The following is a 17,029-nucleotide window of genomic DNA, read 5'->3' as shown; positions in this document are numbered from 1 at the left end:
TCTTGAGTAAGATCAATTAAAAACCTTACAAATATATGCTAACATTGTTCAAATGAGTGCTGGGAAGGATTGGGAAAGTTGGTGTATTGTCCACCCCTTGATTAGACCTGGCCAGCATGACGTATAGCAGCCCCATATTGGGATTTCAAAACTGCCTTGAAAACATATTTTACGAAGAGCATCACATGCTTATTTAAGGTAGTTCGTATGGGGCTTTCATATATCACATTATGTTGACGAAACTACAATCTTTTGAATGGCATGCTTAAAGTTTTAATTGTATTCCTGTTTCACCAATTAAATATCGAGTGAATAAAACCCGGCCAGCGTGATGACGATGGATCGTCCGTGATTGTTTACCCTACCTATTCTGCACTCGTTCCGATAACCTAGCCGATGTTCAAGTCCAAAATGCAAGAGGCTACTGGCTAGACGCAAAATTTGACCAATTTCAGTTCCGATAGTACTAGTTTGGCCTTTGTTCTAAATTAGGTATAAAGTTTTTTAACCTAGGTATGGCTTGTCGAGGACCAGTTCACTAATACCTAGCCTAATTGAGGCCTACAGTAATTGCCAGTATAGGATAACCGTAAAACTAATTTCCCGCTAGATTATTTCAAACATACCTAATACTACTAACCACAATCAAGATGAAGTAGCAGGCCTATGGAAAATATAGACTAGGTTATACCTATAGGATTCACGTAGACGTACTTAGTAATATCTTAGCAGCCGCATCATAGCTAAACTCCTACCATTCAGTGCAACAGGATCGTTCAAAAACTCACGGAAATTCGTAGTCTCGAACTTTAAAAAATGTCTACTTGAGACTATCAAACCCACCTAGAATGAGAGAAAAGATTAAATATCTTCAGAAGGCGTCTTCCAACACACAGTCATTCGCGATCCAGGGTAAAGGAGAACGTAAATACAAAAAAAGCAACGTTCGGTTGTTTACAAATGCCGCTGCTGTTTGGACCAAATCCTTCTTCCTGCGCTGCGGTGCGCTGCTGCTGTTTGCGAGTGCGCCGGCGGACCGTCGACCTTTCTTCCTTCGGGCTTCGGTCTCGAGTTCTAATCCTAAAGTTTAAAGCGCATAAAACTTTCGCTCATCTCCCGAAAAAGAAAAAAAATCTGAAGGTCACACACACACACACATATATATATGATATATAAAACGGACAATTTTCGACTAATGTAAAATTAGTAGCTATTAAAGCTTACATGCAACATGTGCGGCGTGTTTAGTACCAGCCCCTTGAGGATGAACTTAAAACATTGATTGTACAATTAAATTCCATAAACAAACAAAAGCATCGTCAAATTACTGTCAATATTCCGGTCGGCGGCTAACGGGAACTAGGATACAAGTATTTGTCTTGAATCTCATACATTAAATGTATAGAATTGGCAAAGTTTTCCTTTAATATAGGTTTTGTTTTGTGGTAGGTAAGATGTTTCATCAGTTGCCTTGTATGTGTATGTGTTTACCCTCATACCTACTCATTTAGATGTTTCTCGGTAACAATTCGTTATGGACCTCCTCTGGTGTAATTTTATTGGGGGAAAGGAACGGTTAACTCTTAATATGCGCAAATTAAATATTTATTCAGTACGTGAATAAAGACGTAGTACTACTGTAATATGGCGTTGACCCCTACGAAGAGCATCGCTTGGGACGAACTACAGAGCAAACCCAAGATATAGGAAGTAGGATTTTTAATCGCATATCAGCTCTTCTAATATTATCATTATTCTAAAAGAATTTGTTTTTACCATCACTTTTTACTGTTCTATATTTTAATTGTGAACCTGTGGTCGAGGTATCAAAATGATGAAAAGCCCACTAAAGGCCTTCAGTTGTAAAGCAACTAAACAGCATAAGCCCTTATCAGAGGTGGTATTATCTGTGCGCTCTACTGAACAAGATGACGCTAAGGCAGCGGTTTACTTACACTTCATAGATCCACATTCCACATACGTTATATCGAAGGGGGAATTAGCTACGGCATCAAGGAATCCTGCAGCAAGATTTATCTTAAAACAACAGAAATATGTTAGAGCTATAAAAAGATAACGCAGGAAAGACACCTAAAACGTTTATTGTGAAGAGGTAGTCGAAAACTTATAGATTCGTTTAGCAGCCAGATCAAAAAGATAAAGAGGAACTAATAGATAAAAGCTTACTACTTCCAGATCTGCTCACAGAAGACACTGTAAAGGAAAGATGACATTGTTTCAAAGACTTGATTAAGCACAACCAACTTAAGACAATAGAAAGAAGGGAGCATTTCTAAAGTTAGTCCACACAAAGACTACTGCTACAACTGTAACCAGATTCTCATACACTTTTAGTAGGTTTCGTTGCAATTATTCAGGTTTATTATGACTAGCTTTCATTTACCTATGCAGAATAATTTCTTGCTGAATAGATAGCCCAGTAAATTTTTACGTTAATAGCCTACCAGCATGAATGCCGTCTTCAGCACCAACCCCACTACAGTGAACTAGGTAGACGGTAAACAGGTACTACTACTACCTACCTGTACGTATTCAAGTACCAAGCCTAAAGGTAAATTTGCAATCCTAATGTTAGCCTATATAAATATTGTTACCTATGGTTATTGTTCGCTTTAAGCTTATTAAAGAGACTTGAAAAGATATTTTTTCATGTTTTATAAAAGTGTCACTGAAAATTCATGATGTACCTAACCAACCACACTTAGGTAACCCAACATAAGCTAGGGTAGCTAACAGATTCCTACCATAGTACTACTAGCTATACCTAGGCTAGTAGGTGCCTGCTGCACAATACCTACTAGGTAATACCTAGTGTGAAAAATTATAGGTAGGCTACCTAGCCTAGAAAATGTAAAATGATTAAAGTCAATCATGGTGGAAAGTCGAACAAAATGCCTCTCCTCTTATTTGACTTAAAGGGTTGCATGGGGAGAGTTACCTAGGCAATGATCCTTACATAGGTAGTAGTGTTAGCAGGGCAGTAATCCTTGCATAGCTAGTGCTAGCAGGGCAATGACCCTTGCATATGGCTAGCAGGGCAATGACCCTTGCATAGCATTAACAGTCTTTAGGCCAGATATACTGCTGTCATCAGGGTTCCCTTGATTGTCCTGATCCATTTATGGTCTGATGAACATGGTGGATAGGTAAGCAGAGTGATTCTAGCACCAAGACTACTCGAAGTCGCTCCAAGAGGGTTTGTGCAACCTGTTCAGATGGGGTAGTGCAACTCAAGCAGACCACTTAGTGACCCATTCTCTAGTAGTGTTCCTGGTCTCTGAATCGGTCTCAAACTGATGACGTGAAGGGGCTCCCTTCCAGCCTTCTGCTGAAAGGTTTTGGGGTTACCTACATCATTTCCATGCTTGGTATGTTGGTGAGCTTCAGAGTGTGGGGAGCCTAAGCCATCGTATTTCTGGGAAAGTTCTTGAAACTGTGCCGTTTCTTGTAACGTGCAGCTAGCATCATGATGGAAGGTGAGTTGGCATGTCAGAGCTGGTTCCTCTCTTTCATTCTCAGTTTGATTGAGTTCTAGGAGTGAAAACATTGGTGTTCAAGTTGGAAGGGGATTCTGACAGTGACTCGCACTTCTCAGGTAAGCTCATCTATTTTGGTATGGGTTAGGAAACACCTTAGGGAGTGTAGTTCTGGCATTCTCCTGTTTTGGCTGAGGGAGGAGCAGTGTGGTCCACCTGGGACTGAATGGTACTGCTTTCTGTTTTGCACTGGAACAGCAACTCTTGGAATTTTTAGTTGTTTGGAATTTTTAGTTGTAAAATTCGTGGGAACTGACAGCTTCGTTGGGCCCTTGAGAGTTGTTAATGAGAGTCTGCAGGGGGCCACTTCCCCCCAGAATTTCTGGAAAACTCTTCTTCAGGTTACTCTGAAGGTACTTTCTTGTCTTTTCCATACTCTCAGTAAGAATTAGAGTCTGCAGGGGGCCATTTCCCCCCCCCCCCCCCCCCCCCCACCCCCTCCCCCCCCCCCCCCAGGAATTTCTGGAAAACTCCATATCATTGCCCACACCCCCCCTCCGCATTTTTTTTTGGAATACAACCATGTCAGGAAGTGTTGGTGCGTGGAGGTTAGCTCCCTGATCTATGGGTTGGTACCCTTGTTTTCCTTGTCACTTTCATGACAGAGGAGTGGTTTTACTGCAGTTACCAATTTTAGACTGGTTTCCAGCTTGGTCTGAAAAATACTCTCATATCAAAGGCTCTGGTTTGTATAACCAGGAAAAATTCAAATTTAATTTAATTTATGTGCTTATTTTTTTTATGAAAGCTTGGTGCTAGTCGGTCAATTTTTTTTTTTTTTTTTTTTCAGGAATGAGAATGGCAGGACCATTGCAAACAAGCTTGAGGCTTAACTTTAAACGAAGTTTATGGAGATGCAGCGTAGGCGTAGTCAAAATTATCCTCTCTCACAGGAAGTCGCTATGTGTCCAAGTCCAGTTGATGATAAAGAGAATAATTCAGTGATAAGTGATTTACTTGTGTATGAAAGAAGAAAGCAGTTAAAGTCAAATGTAAAGTTGTCTAATGATGATACTAATGGGGAAGTGAGAAAAAGAGATGTTTACAATAAAAAGAGAGACAAATTAGGTAGTGGTAATGTGGCTCTGAACAGTGACCAACAGAGGATTATAAACTTGATGAAAGCTGTAAAATTCAAGAACTTATGTTACATTGTTAGACAGGATGCTGCTGATACACTTGTAGAACATTTGAAGAAAGACCTAAGAGAAGGAGATGTAATAGCCGAAGCTAATCTTGGACCTGGTGTTCTTACAAAAACTATTCTTGAACAAACAGTGCATAAAGTTATAGGATATGAACCAAACACAGAGTTTTTAATGCATTTACGATCAGAAATGACTGGGTATTCTGGCCGTTTAGAACTGCTTTGTCTCGATCTCTTTAAGTTCTATTGGTATTATACATTGAATAAACGAGAACCAGAACGAGAAGGGGAGACAGATAGGCTAGCACAACTCTTAGAACCTCTCCTTATTAAGGAGGAACAAGCATCCTCTGTGAGGATTGTAGCCTCGATAAGTGAAATGTCAGTCCTTCATAAGTTAACACTTAGTTTATACATTTCAATTGTTGTTTTTTCACAAAGACATATTTCCTATTCTTCTGTATTTATATGTGCCAGATCATGTACATGAACACTTAACATCATCCTCTCGAAACATTACGAGTAAGAGGTTGACAGTACCTTTTGCTTTTTACTTTGATATCGAGCATCTTGACACAGCCCTAAATAGCAGTTTCTACTCACCACACTTAAGAAGTAAGAAGTTCAAGAACAAAGAGAATACCTTCCATTTAATGAAGATTACGCCAAGAGAAAATGTGCAAGAAATTGTAAGTATAGCTCTATTATAAAGATTTGGTTTTTTATTTGTTGGTAGTATAATTTCAACCCTGTCAACACTTATTGTACCTACATGAATACAGACCATCACCTTTCATGTAGTAGTAAAGTGCATATTCCCCAGTATGAGCTGGAATTGTATTGAAAAATTAATTTTATTTAATGTTTTTGGTGATGCATGGTAGTTTTAATGTTTTATATAGTACATGAGTACATGTAGTGATAAAATACATATTGTATCTTAATTTCAGGTTGCCAAACATGAACTCCCTACTTTTCATTACTTCATGAGGTGCTTAATCAATGCAAAATCTGGAGAATCGCTTATATTTCATATGGAGAAGTGGATTCCAGGTTGTGGAATTGACTATATTAAGGTCAGTTTTAGAAAATACCCATGTGTTCTGCATAACATACAAATATTTGTTGCTACATATGATCAAGTCATTTATTGAGAGAATAGTTTATAGTAGGGTACAAAAAAATTATTACCAAGTTAGTATGAGTTGGTCCTTAAGGCCTGTCCACACGAGCGGGCCTGATTAGCGTGCTCCGGGGTTGACGGGCAAATTCTGTGGGGCTTACCCATTAATGTTGTCCAGACGGATGAGGCGATGGAGAGGTGGGCATGCCCGACGATGCCAGTAGTGTGTTTAGTGAGGTACGATAAACATGGTGCCTACCGCAAAGAAGAAGATATTGTGTAGCATGATAATTGCTGTGTGTGATGAAAAAGAAGAGAATATGGTGCAAGGAATGGCTCAGTAAAAGAAATGTATATGGTTAACGTACATCTGCAAGGGTCGAAGTTCAAGCCATGGGGCACCACCATGGTGATTTTGCTACAAGACCCATCGGACAATTTGACGGTTTGCCTGTCAAGTGTGCCCATTAGAGGGGAGGTCCACCGATCGGGCCCAGTTGTGTGGACAGGCCTTAAATGAGGAAGACCACAGTTTTACTAGTATGTACTACAGGTCTTTTGTTTTTCACACCATTTCAGTCAAGAAATACAACCTTTGGATATAGAACAGTGGACAATTTGTTAACTCTTATTTCATTACAGTTTGTACATTGAGATTGTTGGTATAATCTTGTCTTTTTTTTTAATGCAATGACTGATTATAGGAGTATCCTAATCAGTTACGAGCATAATAATGCTTCATTCCCCAAAAAGGAAGCTGTCAATCCAACTCTATATAGAAATGATGATTAAGGGGGCCAGCCAGAACCCCTATATATGGGGGTATAAGGCAAAAAATGCAGTCATGAAAAAATTCATGGAGCTTCATATGGCAATTGAGAATACGTATACGAAATATTTCGTCAAAATTCCTCTTACTTTCGTAGTTACAGGGTAATTAGTAAACATAACTCAATAAGCCTAAAACATTCAACCATACAACAAAATGCAATATTTCTTCTGTTATCATAAATTTTTATAATTATTGTCAAAGAAATTGTGAGAAATGGCATCTGTAGAGATTCCGTGGGTCGCAGAGGGGACGGGGAGTTCAACCACGATCAGTGCAACCACAGACTTCAAGTAGTCTACACATTCGAGTTACATCTCTGACATTTGCTTGCTTTTACATGTTTATCTGTTTCGGCAAGAATTTCATCATGCCAATGAAGAAAAGACAAGGAAAACATCTCGCTAACGTAAAGACGAAGAAAATTCGCTGTAATATGATTACAGAATATCATAATATATGCGATATTAGCGTAGTTAGTGAAGAGAGAGAGAGAGGGAGGGAGGGTTGCGTAGTAAGTAAACGCCCCCATCTTGCCTGAAGCACACGTCACACTGTCCCCCAGGCTACGATCTTTGAGCAAAGGGATCTTAATTTATGATAAATAACATAGTTTTGGTTTATTAATACCCAAAAAGGAATGTGAAATTCATAATAATCATGATTTATTAACATTGTCTTTGTAAAAAGAGAGTACAACTTCGAATTTCACCTCTTGACATTCTCTTGCATTTACGTTTGTTTATTTTTGTTTCGGCAAGAATTTCATCATGCCAAAATGTAAAAATACTAGGAAAACATCTAGCTAACATACAGAAGAAGAAAATTTGCTGTAATAAGCCGAGTTAGTGAAGGAGAGAGAGGGAGTTGCATAGGACGCAGTGCCCCAAGCTATGATATATGAGCAAAGGGATCATCATTTATGATTAAATTATGATAAATAAAATAGTTTTGGTTTATTAATACACAAAAAAGAAATACACATTCATAATAATTATTATTTATTAACATTGTCGTTAATAAATAAAAACTTTGAACGCCCGTATCTCAAAACTATAGTTGTTGACCTTCAAAATCTATCTTCTCACTTAGTTTTAAAGCTATAACATTGGAATTTGGTATATAACTCAGAAAGACGTTATTGAACAATCAAATGAAGCCCTTTTTTCCAATTTTTGTTTCGTCTTCTTTTATAAATTTTGTTTTCCTAATTTATAGGGTTTATTTTTTTACCATAATGAAAAATTCATATCTAGCAAAAAAATGACTTTTAAAAAAAAAATCCTCATTTGATTGGAGGTCTTTATCAGGTCTATATATGGTAGCAATGCCAGGTCTTAATATTAAATATCAAGGGAGGAGATAGAATTTGAAAAATGGTTATTTTCGGGATAAATCGCCCTGGCGTCACAAAACTGAAGGTCAGAGGCGAAAATCATATGCAGTTTGGAGATGTCCCAAGTCACTTTATTAAGTGGTATGAATATCAAAGTCCTGTCCTTAAAGAATGGCATTAGCCGGCCGGCCCCCTTAAAGAATCTGGATTGAAACCATTCGATCAGTATTTTGCACTTATCAATACGTAGTGGCATGCATGGGGATCATGCGCCTTGGTGAGGTTGCAGCCAAGAAACTAGGTTTCCTCTAGCTACTAATTTACTTATTTGCACAGCTTCAGATTTATGAGTAGAGTATTGAATTTATTCCCTAGGCATCCAGTCATGTAAATGTGCATTAATTTGGAGTTTATTTCCAGAATAATTTTTTCCAGTTGCTGGTACTTTCATTTTATGCAATAGGTGTAGAGATAACTTGTAAATTGACAAAAATAAATGAAACATATCTTCACAGCATTCATGGATATTCATAAAGAATGATGTACATAGTACAGTATCATATGATATACAGTACTATAGTGGTTCTGCATCCTTTTTTCATGGTAATAACTTTAAAATGTTAATTTACACATTAATTTTGTTGACTTGCCATTTTCTTATGAAAATCTTGAACATCATTATAACATTTATACATTTTGTCCTACAGAATGGATTCCGTATGTTCGTGCATCCTCGTGAACTCACAACAGAACAGCTTTTGGCAGCTTACAGATTGTTCACAAGTTTATCATCATTTAAAGAATGTATGTTTCACCAGTTTTGTAAGAATTGGACAATTCAGTTTGGACTGAAGGATGATGATACACCTCAGAAAATGGAAACAGACGATGCCACAGATAAAGAGGTGGAATTGTTCGATGATGTACATGAAAGTGATGAAGATGAATTTGTAAAAATAAAAAGATAAGGATCATTAATTAAAACACATATTTTGTTTGTAGTTTACAATTTCAAAATATATATATATATATATATATATATATATATATATATATATATATATATATATATTACTGCATTGTACAGCTATGATCCAATGTGAGACGACATGATTGTTTTTATATAGTTCAAATTCTCAGACTCACGTAATGTTGCCAAGTAGTGTTAATTATTTTTTTCCAAATGTCATACATGTCAACAAGTTTGCAAATTCACAGCTTGCACTATTTTCCCAATGGTTATATAAATATTATACCTTTTATTTACTGGTATAATTCATAACTAGTATGATTTGATCTGAATTTTTTTTTTTTTTTTTTATTTATAGCTCAAAGCACGGTGTGATAAGGTTAGGGGTCCCGTCAATAGACCTAATAAGCTTAACAGTCATAACATTTCAAAATAAGAATATTAATTAGTTTTCTTTGAATGAAGTTTTAGGCTGTGTTCAAGCTGCCTGTCCAAAATTATTCATAGGCCTAAAAAAATAATGTAAGTGTTCTGAGATGTAATCTGTTACTAAATTTTTTTTAGAGATTTTTGTTTATTTGTTTGTTTGGTGTTTTTATGGTGCATGGAACCAGTGGTTATTCAGCAACAGGACCAACGGGTTTACATGACTTACGAACCACAGTGGAATACGAACCACAGTGGAATGCCCAAGAATCGAGCTCGCGGCCACTGAGGTGGTAGGCCAAGCCCATACCAACCACGCCACTGAGGCACTTTTGTATTACCTGTTCTTTAAAAAAAAAAAAAAAAAAAAAAAAATTAATTATACAAAGATGGCTATTAATCGAAATATAAGTATGACTGTAAAGGCCCATGGAACATTTTTTTTTGCTTTTTAAGTCTAATTTATTCATTCATAAGGTAACTTGAAGTGCAAGAATGTTTAGTTAACTTTATCTGCTTTCTGGCCAGAAATCTGGCCAGAAATTATTAATAGTATAGTGATGCAAGTGTAATTTAATAATAGTATATAAAGAAATTAACACACCTAGGCCTAGGAAAAACAATCTTAGCTTTAACAAAAGAATAATTGCACAGGCAAATATTTGCTAGTGAGCCATAACTTTTGAAGTTAAGAAATATAACTTGAATCATTTTATTTTTATTAAAATCCAAATATTCCTCTAACATATAAAATGTATGGTTTCAATAATTTAATTGTCACTACTCATTGTAGACCTATGTTACACCAGGTAGTTTGTGTTGTGCTCCCACTCTTAATAGTTGCTTCACACACACTCCACTCACCTGTTGATATCAATTGATGCAGTCTACTTTCGTATTTACTTATTTACATTTTTTCAGCAATGAGGCATAAAACCAATCAAATACGACTATTTCAAATTTTATGATTGCGTTGGAAGTAATACTGATGTTATGACTTTTTTTTTCCTTCAACATTTGAAATGAAGTTTGATTTTTTTTTTTTTTTGTCAATTGCATTGGCGATGTGTGAACAAAAGTTTGGAAGATGTTTTGTAACAGTTTTCCTGAAATTTGGCCATACGATATTTTCTTACAATTTTGAAATATAGGACAGATTTCACTCATCAAACATATTATGACCTTATTGTATGAAATAATCGTGTATTCGCAAAAAAATAATAGATAAATGGAGCGTGTTATGTTGCCAGTTCGTGAATCTTGAACAAAAGCCTAAGCAATCATGTTGTATCACTTAAGAAAATAGCTGCATGTACTATAATGATTTTCTTCTAGCCAGCACTCCACCCCTCATTCTGGTACAGAATTTGTAAAAAGTTGTACATAATCAAAACACCATAAATCCAAAATGAGTATGTACTCATAACACTGTAATGTATTATAAATAAATTTAAAACTATAGAGGTGGAAAAACTAATCCTTTGGATTTATAGTCACTTGGTATCAAAATATATTAACATCTTACACTGAAATCTTAACTCAACCAGAAATAGTAGCAAACAGTTTAGGTTGAAGAAGCAAGCAGACTTTCCTCTGTATTACGGCTGCTTTTACAACTGTGGTTTTTTAATGACACTTTGAATTTGAAAGAGTGTTCACAAACACTGCAAATATATTTTGCAACATCACTGTGTTTGTCTTCATGTGATTTCAACTGACTTTTTTTCCCAAAACGTTTACCACAGTGACAGACATAAGGCTTCTTCTGAGAATGGATGTTTAAATGACTTTTTAAAGAGTCTAACCTTGTGAATTTAGACGAACACTTTTCACACTGATAAGGATGTGTTTTTTTCTTATGGGTAACTTTATGTCTTTGTAAATTCCACGACGAGGTGAAGGACTTTTCACAATGGTTACATCTAAATGGGTCACTACTGTGAATTTTTCTGTGCTGCAGTAAATCTTCATTACAAGAGTACATTTTTGGACACAAGTCGCATTTTAACTGTGGAACTGAATGCTTTCGCTGCATGTGTCTTTTTAAACCACTAGGTTTCTTGAAGCAATAATTGCAAATTTTGCACTGATACTCTTCTCTCTTTTGGTCACTTGAATGATTTTTTAATTTGTGCATTCTCAAGCCACTTGCAGTGTGACATGCATGATCACACTGATTACATTTATGAATTTTTTTACTATGATGAAGATCCAGATGGTTCCGTAACTGTCTTTGACTATAAAACTCTTTACTACATTCTGCACAGACAAAATTTTTTCTACAAGCATGTACTTCCTCCTTATGTCTTTGGAAAGCATATAGTTTGGTGAATACCTTTGAGCAAACTGTACATTGATGGATTTTCTCTCCTGTGTGCTTCCTCACATGCAAATCCTTACTACGTTTTCTGTAAAACTTTTTACTGCAATACTGGCAGGTAAAGTTCTTTTGACCTTCTACTTCATGTGACTTACAATGAACTGCATAAGCTAAACGATTGGAGCACTTCAGACTGCATACTTCACACATATAAACTCTGGGAGGTGCCTCAGTCTGTGCTGAACAGCTACTGTCCTGGGTTGTATTTTTCCTTGTATTCTTAACTTCTAAAGTCATTCTTTCACTTTTAAAAGGAGAAGATGAATTGAGAGTAGCATTCAATTTATTTACCAATAACGACTGAATACTCTGAATATATCTGTTGACATCTGCATTCTGAGTAATACTACCAGTTATTTGGACAGTTTTCCTTTCTTGATCATGGTGGAATTTTTTATGTAAATAAGGTTCTTGGGGGGGGGGGGTTGGTCTGGATTTCCCACCACCTACAATGCTGTTTATTTAAAGACCTCTTCACAAACAATATGATTACTTACACTGTTTGAATGTGTGCTGCTTTGCAATTTATCTTCATCACCAATAAAAAGTTGATTTTCAGTTTGAGTTAAAGTGTCACTTATAATTTCATCTGTTCTATCAGTAAATCTAGGATTATCTGAAAAGTCTCTGGCACCCTCAAAAGGAACCTGGTAACTATCTTGCAAAGTATCTAAAGACTTGGGATCTGATGAAAATGGAATGTTCATAGTAGATATTCCGAGGTTAGAGTCGACTGTAGTTTGTTTTGCCATATCCTGAGAGCTTTTGTCATAAGAAGGCTGAGGCCCTCCTGAAGAAAAGTTACCTCCATCTGATCTTTTCCCTGGCTGGCTAATAGAACACTGAGACCACTCACTTCCTTCCAATGTTTTTGATTCCTGAGGAGGAAATCTTGCAATCTTGTCATCTGACAGATAACCTGTATTAAATGATTCATTAATTCTACCTAATGGGCTCACCGCACAATCATCAAGCTGCACAAATTCATCTTCATGATATGTAGCTTCATTTTGCTCACCAGGGGTGGAAATACATGGAGACAAAACATCCTCAGAACATACTGCTGATACTGCTGAATCAACTTTCTCTGAAATTACCAAAGTGTGAGGTGTTGATGGAACAGAACATTTTCCTGATATTTCTGTATTCCTCTCTCCATCAGACAAATAAGAGACACTGGATGGCCAAAATGATGGCAGTGGTTCTTTCTCCACTGAAGTTTGGTCAACAGAGGCAAGGTCGTTGGTATGACTTGATGTCACTTTTTCCACTGAACCAGGATTAATATTAGGAGAAGGATTTGCACTGACTAACTTTCCTTCAACAGAATTCTTATCTGATGCTCCTAGGGAACTAGAAAAAGATAAATGATGCTTTCTAAAACGCCGGCCATATTTCCCAAGCTGCCACTCACGCAATTTCAATAGCTGGTTGGCTACATGCTCTTCCTCCATACAATCAGAGAGTTGTGTTTCAGGAGATTCAGTAGCTTCATGGGTTTCTTCTGTGGTAACAGTTTCAGAATCTGTTAATATATTGGCAGGAACAGTGTTTATACTAACTAAACTGGGACTAGGCCCACAAGAGGAATTCTCCTGCTGGTATGAACTTCTGGAAGGCTGTGGATTATTGGAAGTAAGGTTGCTGGGTCTTGAGATGTGTTGTTTGATGTGTAAAAAGTAGCTATCTTTACCAACTATCTTTGCACCACATGTCTGGCAGAAGAATGCTCTTAAAGTGAGTTCAATAGGTTCTTCTCTTGTCTGGTGACTTACAATGTCTCCATTTTCAGAAAGGTTTTTCCATCTCCCTTGGTCATGTAAATCATCATAACAAGAACTGCCATTTTCAATGAATGGAGTATTCCCTGAAATAGAAAAAGAAATAATAGTCACATTTCTTTTAACAAAAATGTTATTGTTATAATACAATTAAGTTTGTTCATACTTACCTGGCAGATATATATATAGCTGTATTCTCCGAAGTCCGACAGAATTTCAACATTCGCGGCACATGCAGTGGGCGGCCAGGTGGTAGTACCCATTCCCGCCGCTGGGAGGCGGATATCAGGAACTATTCCCATTTTCTATTCATATTTTATCAGTGCCACTGTCTCCTGAGGGGAGGTGGGTGGGCACTTTAATTATATATATCTGCCAGGTAAGTATGAACAAACTTAATTGTATTATAACAATAACATTTTGTTCATGAAACTTACCTGACAGATATATATATAGCTGAATCCCACCTTCGGATGGTGGGAAGAGACAGAATAGGATTTTTGGGAAACTAAATTAAGTAGATGATATACATCTTGGTTCCTCACCTGTTAGCATAGCCGACTTCGTGATTACTGTCACCAAAGTCTGCTTCTGCGTTACTAGAGTTGCCAGCGAGGTAGAGACCTGTAATGCTGGTGCGCTCTAGATGATCTGTCAACGGGGGCGTGACCACAATGTGACTAGACCATATGACCATACTTCTGAGGGCAACAAAGCTAAAAACCACCACCTGACCTAACCTATCAAAGTTAGTTCCATAACTTCTAGGCTAAAGAAAAGGAACGCGCCTCAAGCGACCAACCCTTCAAAGTTAAAAGCACACCTATCCCTTTTTCTATAGGATACGATTCGTGTTGCTTGCTGCCCCAATAATATATCTACGGATATGTATGGTCCTAGCGACTTACAGATCTCAAATGTCGTCTTCACATCCCGTCGGGAGTGTGAAGCGAACACAGAGTTGCTTCGCTAAAGCGTGGCACTCAGGATGTTACTGAGTGTCATGCCCTGTTGAAATGCTTCCGAGGCCGCGCCCTCACCTCTTGAGCATTCATATTAAGAAAAAAATCTCAAATCTTTTTATTTTGCAAACATAATGAATGAGACTTCTTAAAAGAACTCCTTGACTATAATGCCAGGGTGTTCTTGGACATGAACCAGTCTGGTCTTTTACGAACACCGCAGATTGTCCGTTGACCTCGACTTTCTATAGTTTTATCAAGATAAAAACTTGAGAGACCCGACAGCGCAGGAGACTCTAACCTGCCCTTGCCCAATAATTTGTGCCATACCCTTGGTCTCCAAGCCTTCGGGTCAAGGGTTAGACAGGTTTTCGTTCTTATCAAGAACGGAAGGCTTAGAGGACAGACCGCATTATGTCCTTTAAAGCTAAAACCTGATGATGGCTAAACCTCACTAACCCTCTTTGCCATGGCTAGAGCGGTTAGAATGTTAGCCTTTCTGGTCACGTGTATTAAGTTCGCAGAAGGATAGGTTCGAAATGCTTTTGGCATCAGAAACTCAGACTACGTCTAAGTTCCATGCCGGAACCTGCGATCCAGAGAATTTCAAGATCTCCCCAGACCTCAAAGATCGTGAAGCTTTGTTGTTTGACAGAACCGAATCTCTGAGCCTAGAGGCCGTCAACAACATATTTGTATATTCTACAATAGTTAGGACTTCTAGCTTATCTCATACTTCACACGGAAAGATAGAACCATAAAGAAATTCACAGAGGTCGAGGTGGAGGAACAGTCATTTCCCTTCACTATCTCCAGAAACGGCCCCCTCCGATTGAACACTGAAAATAGGCAGCACTGCTTTGCCTTGGCCAAGAGACTGCCATTAATCTTGAAGATCTTATCGCTTCTCGATAGTCTGAACGCCTTCAGACTCAGAGAGGGGAGATATTAGATACTTCGCTAAGTGACGATATTAGATTACACCGATTCTCTCGGGAAGGGTCTTTGGACAATTCTCTGAATTACCTGACCTCTGTGAATCCAACCTCTTAGAGGCCAACATGTGGCGACTAAAGCTAATCCTCTAGGATCATGAATAAGGGAACAACTTAAGAGGAAGCTCCTTTGTCTTCAATATTACGAAAAACTTAACGAAAGGACGCCCTCAGTCTCTCCTCACTTATCGACATACTTCTAAGTGAGGATTACTCAGACGTCAGTAGTTGTTGCCTTCGATCGAGAAGACCCGCACGGACGTGCACTAGTTTAACGAACCTCTTGAGGATCGTTACGTTCCGTGCCCAAGCCCATAACCAATTCTCTCTTCTTGAGCTACGAGAGAGCTGAGAAATTATCCGAGATGATTTGGGCCACTCGATCCTAAACGCACCCTACGAGGAAACTGTGAAGAGTTGCCAGACCAATTTCGGCTTACCAATTTCTTCAGGACAATGTGCCAGAACATCTGTTCCTCTGTTCGGATGTCTGGCACCCTCTCGCTATCACCCGAGGTGATCCTCAAGCCGTTGAGAGAAAATTAGAATTATTACTAGATCTTTGATGTTATTCCAATTTCTTCGTGAGGAAAAATTGTAGAGGTCTGAATTGCTGTTTATTCAGGGAAAACAAGCTTCTCCAGCGAGGAAATGGTCCCCAGCAAACTCATCCATTCCCTCACTCAGGCCTGCTTCCTTCCCTAAATAAGGCTGCGCTTTGCATAAGCAGGAGAGCATTATTATAGTGCTATTGCCGCGGTAGATTCGTACAGAATTCTGTTACCGTGCTGGTAAACCCGCACCGAACAAGTATAAGAGATATCTTGTTGAAATTTTCTAAGTAAACGGAAGGCATGTTCGTTCATGATTACTAGAAATTTCCTCAACCCGAGGCTAAAATCCATGATTGTAGGGCAGAGAGACGGTTTATTCAGCCATTCCCGCAAGGGAGAGAGACGTAACCAACCGCGCTTGACACCGAGCTAGCCGGTACTGCGTAGATCACAGTAACAGCAGCCTTGTTCATCGTCTCGCACTATCTGCCTGAGTTGCCAGCTACTCCTTTTACGAAGGGATAGGTATGAAATTATCGAGCAAAAGGAAACTCTCAAGCAGGCATATTTAAACGAAACAAAATTCGCTAAATACAGAAGCTGAGTTGGTGTTGCAGTTCAATTAGAATACTTCTCGTCTAAGTCGCAATCCGTTGAATAACTAGGATATGCGCCTACCCCTTGGACAATTCAACTGCTTAGTAGAATCATGTCGCGAGGTTAATATACGTAGTATATTTATAGGATTCTGAACAACGATCTCCATCCTAAATTCTTTCCTTCAAGAAAACAAAATAAGGATTGGAGATCGACCACCTTCGATCTCTATCAAAAAGAGTGAAGGAGAAGTCTTCCTCGAAGGAAAGCTTCAATGGTGAACAGGAATACTATCTGCCTGAGTTGCCAGCTACTCCCTTTACGAAGGAATAGGTATGATATTATCGAGCAAAAGGAAACTCTTCAAGCAGG

The 17,029-nt window shown here is 38.0% G+C and overlaps 3 protein-coding genes across 3 annotated transcripts in view; 1 reads left to right on the top strand and 2 right to left on the bottom strand.

Annotated features, from left to right (window-relative positions):
* The window catches only part of LOC135214901 (protein jim lovell-like), a gene marked incomplete in the record, with an annotated part of 123,043 nt that extends 121,941 nt beyond the window's left edge, over positions 1-1,102 (bottom strand). The window contains 1 exon segment of the mRNA XM_064249354.1: positions 844-1,102.
* A 3,337-nt stretch (positions 1,103-4,439) lies between these two features.
* Positions 4,440-10,589, top strand: LOC135214902 (dimethyladenosine transferase 2, mitochondrial-like). Its single transcript, XM_064249355.1, is given in 4 exon segments — positions 4,440-5,113; positions 5,115-5,393; positions 5,655-5,780; positions 8,700-10,589. Coding segments are annotated over 4 exon segments (1,320 nt in total). The 5' UTR covers positions 4,440-4,459; the 3' UTR covers positions 8,961-10,589.
* The window catches only part of LOC135214693 (zinc finger protein 16-like), a 34,404-nt gene continuing 27,791 nt past the window's right edge, over positions 10,417-17,029 (bottom strand). Inside the window, exons 3-4 of the mRNA XM_064249025.1 lie at positions 12,239-13,635; positions 10,417-12,182 (exon numbers count right to left, since the gene is read on the bottom strand). Coding sequence (XP_064105095.1) covers positions 10,953-12,182; positions 12,239-13,635 — 2,627 coding nt within the window. The 3' untranslated portion in view covers positions 10,417-10,952. The remainder of the gene's footprint in view (positions 12,183-12,238; positions 13,636-17,029) is intronic.

This window comes from Macrobrachium nipponense, chromosome 46 (genome assembly GCF_015104395.2).
Source record: "Macrobrachium nipponense isolate FS-2020 chromosome 46, ASM1510439v2, whole genome shotgun sequence".
In the NCBI taxonomy this organism is placed as follows: Eukaryota; Metazoa; Arthropoda; class Malacostraca; order Decapoda; family Palaemonidae; genus Macrobrachium; species Macrobrachium nipponense.
This window is presented reverse-complemented; position numbering and strand designations above follow the sequence as displayed.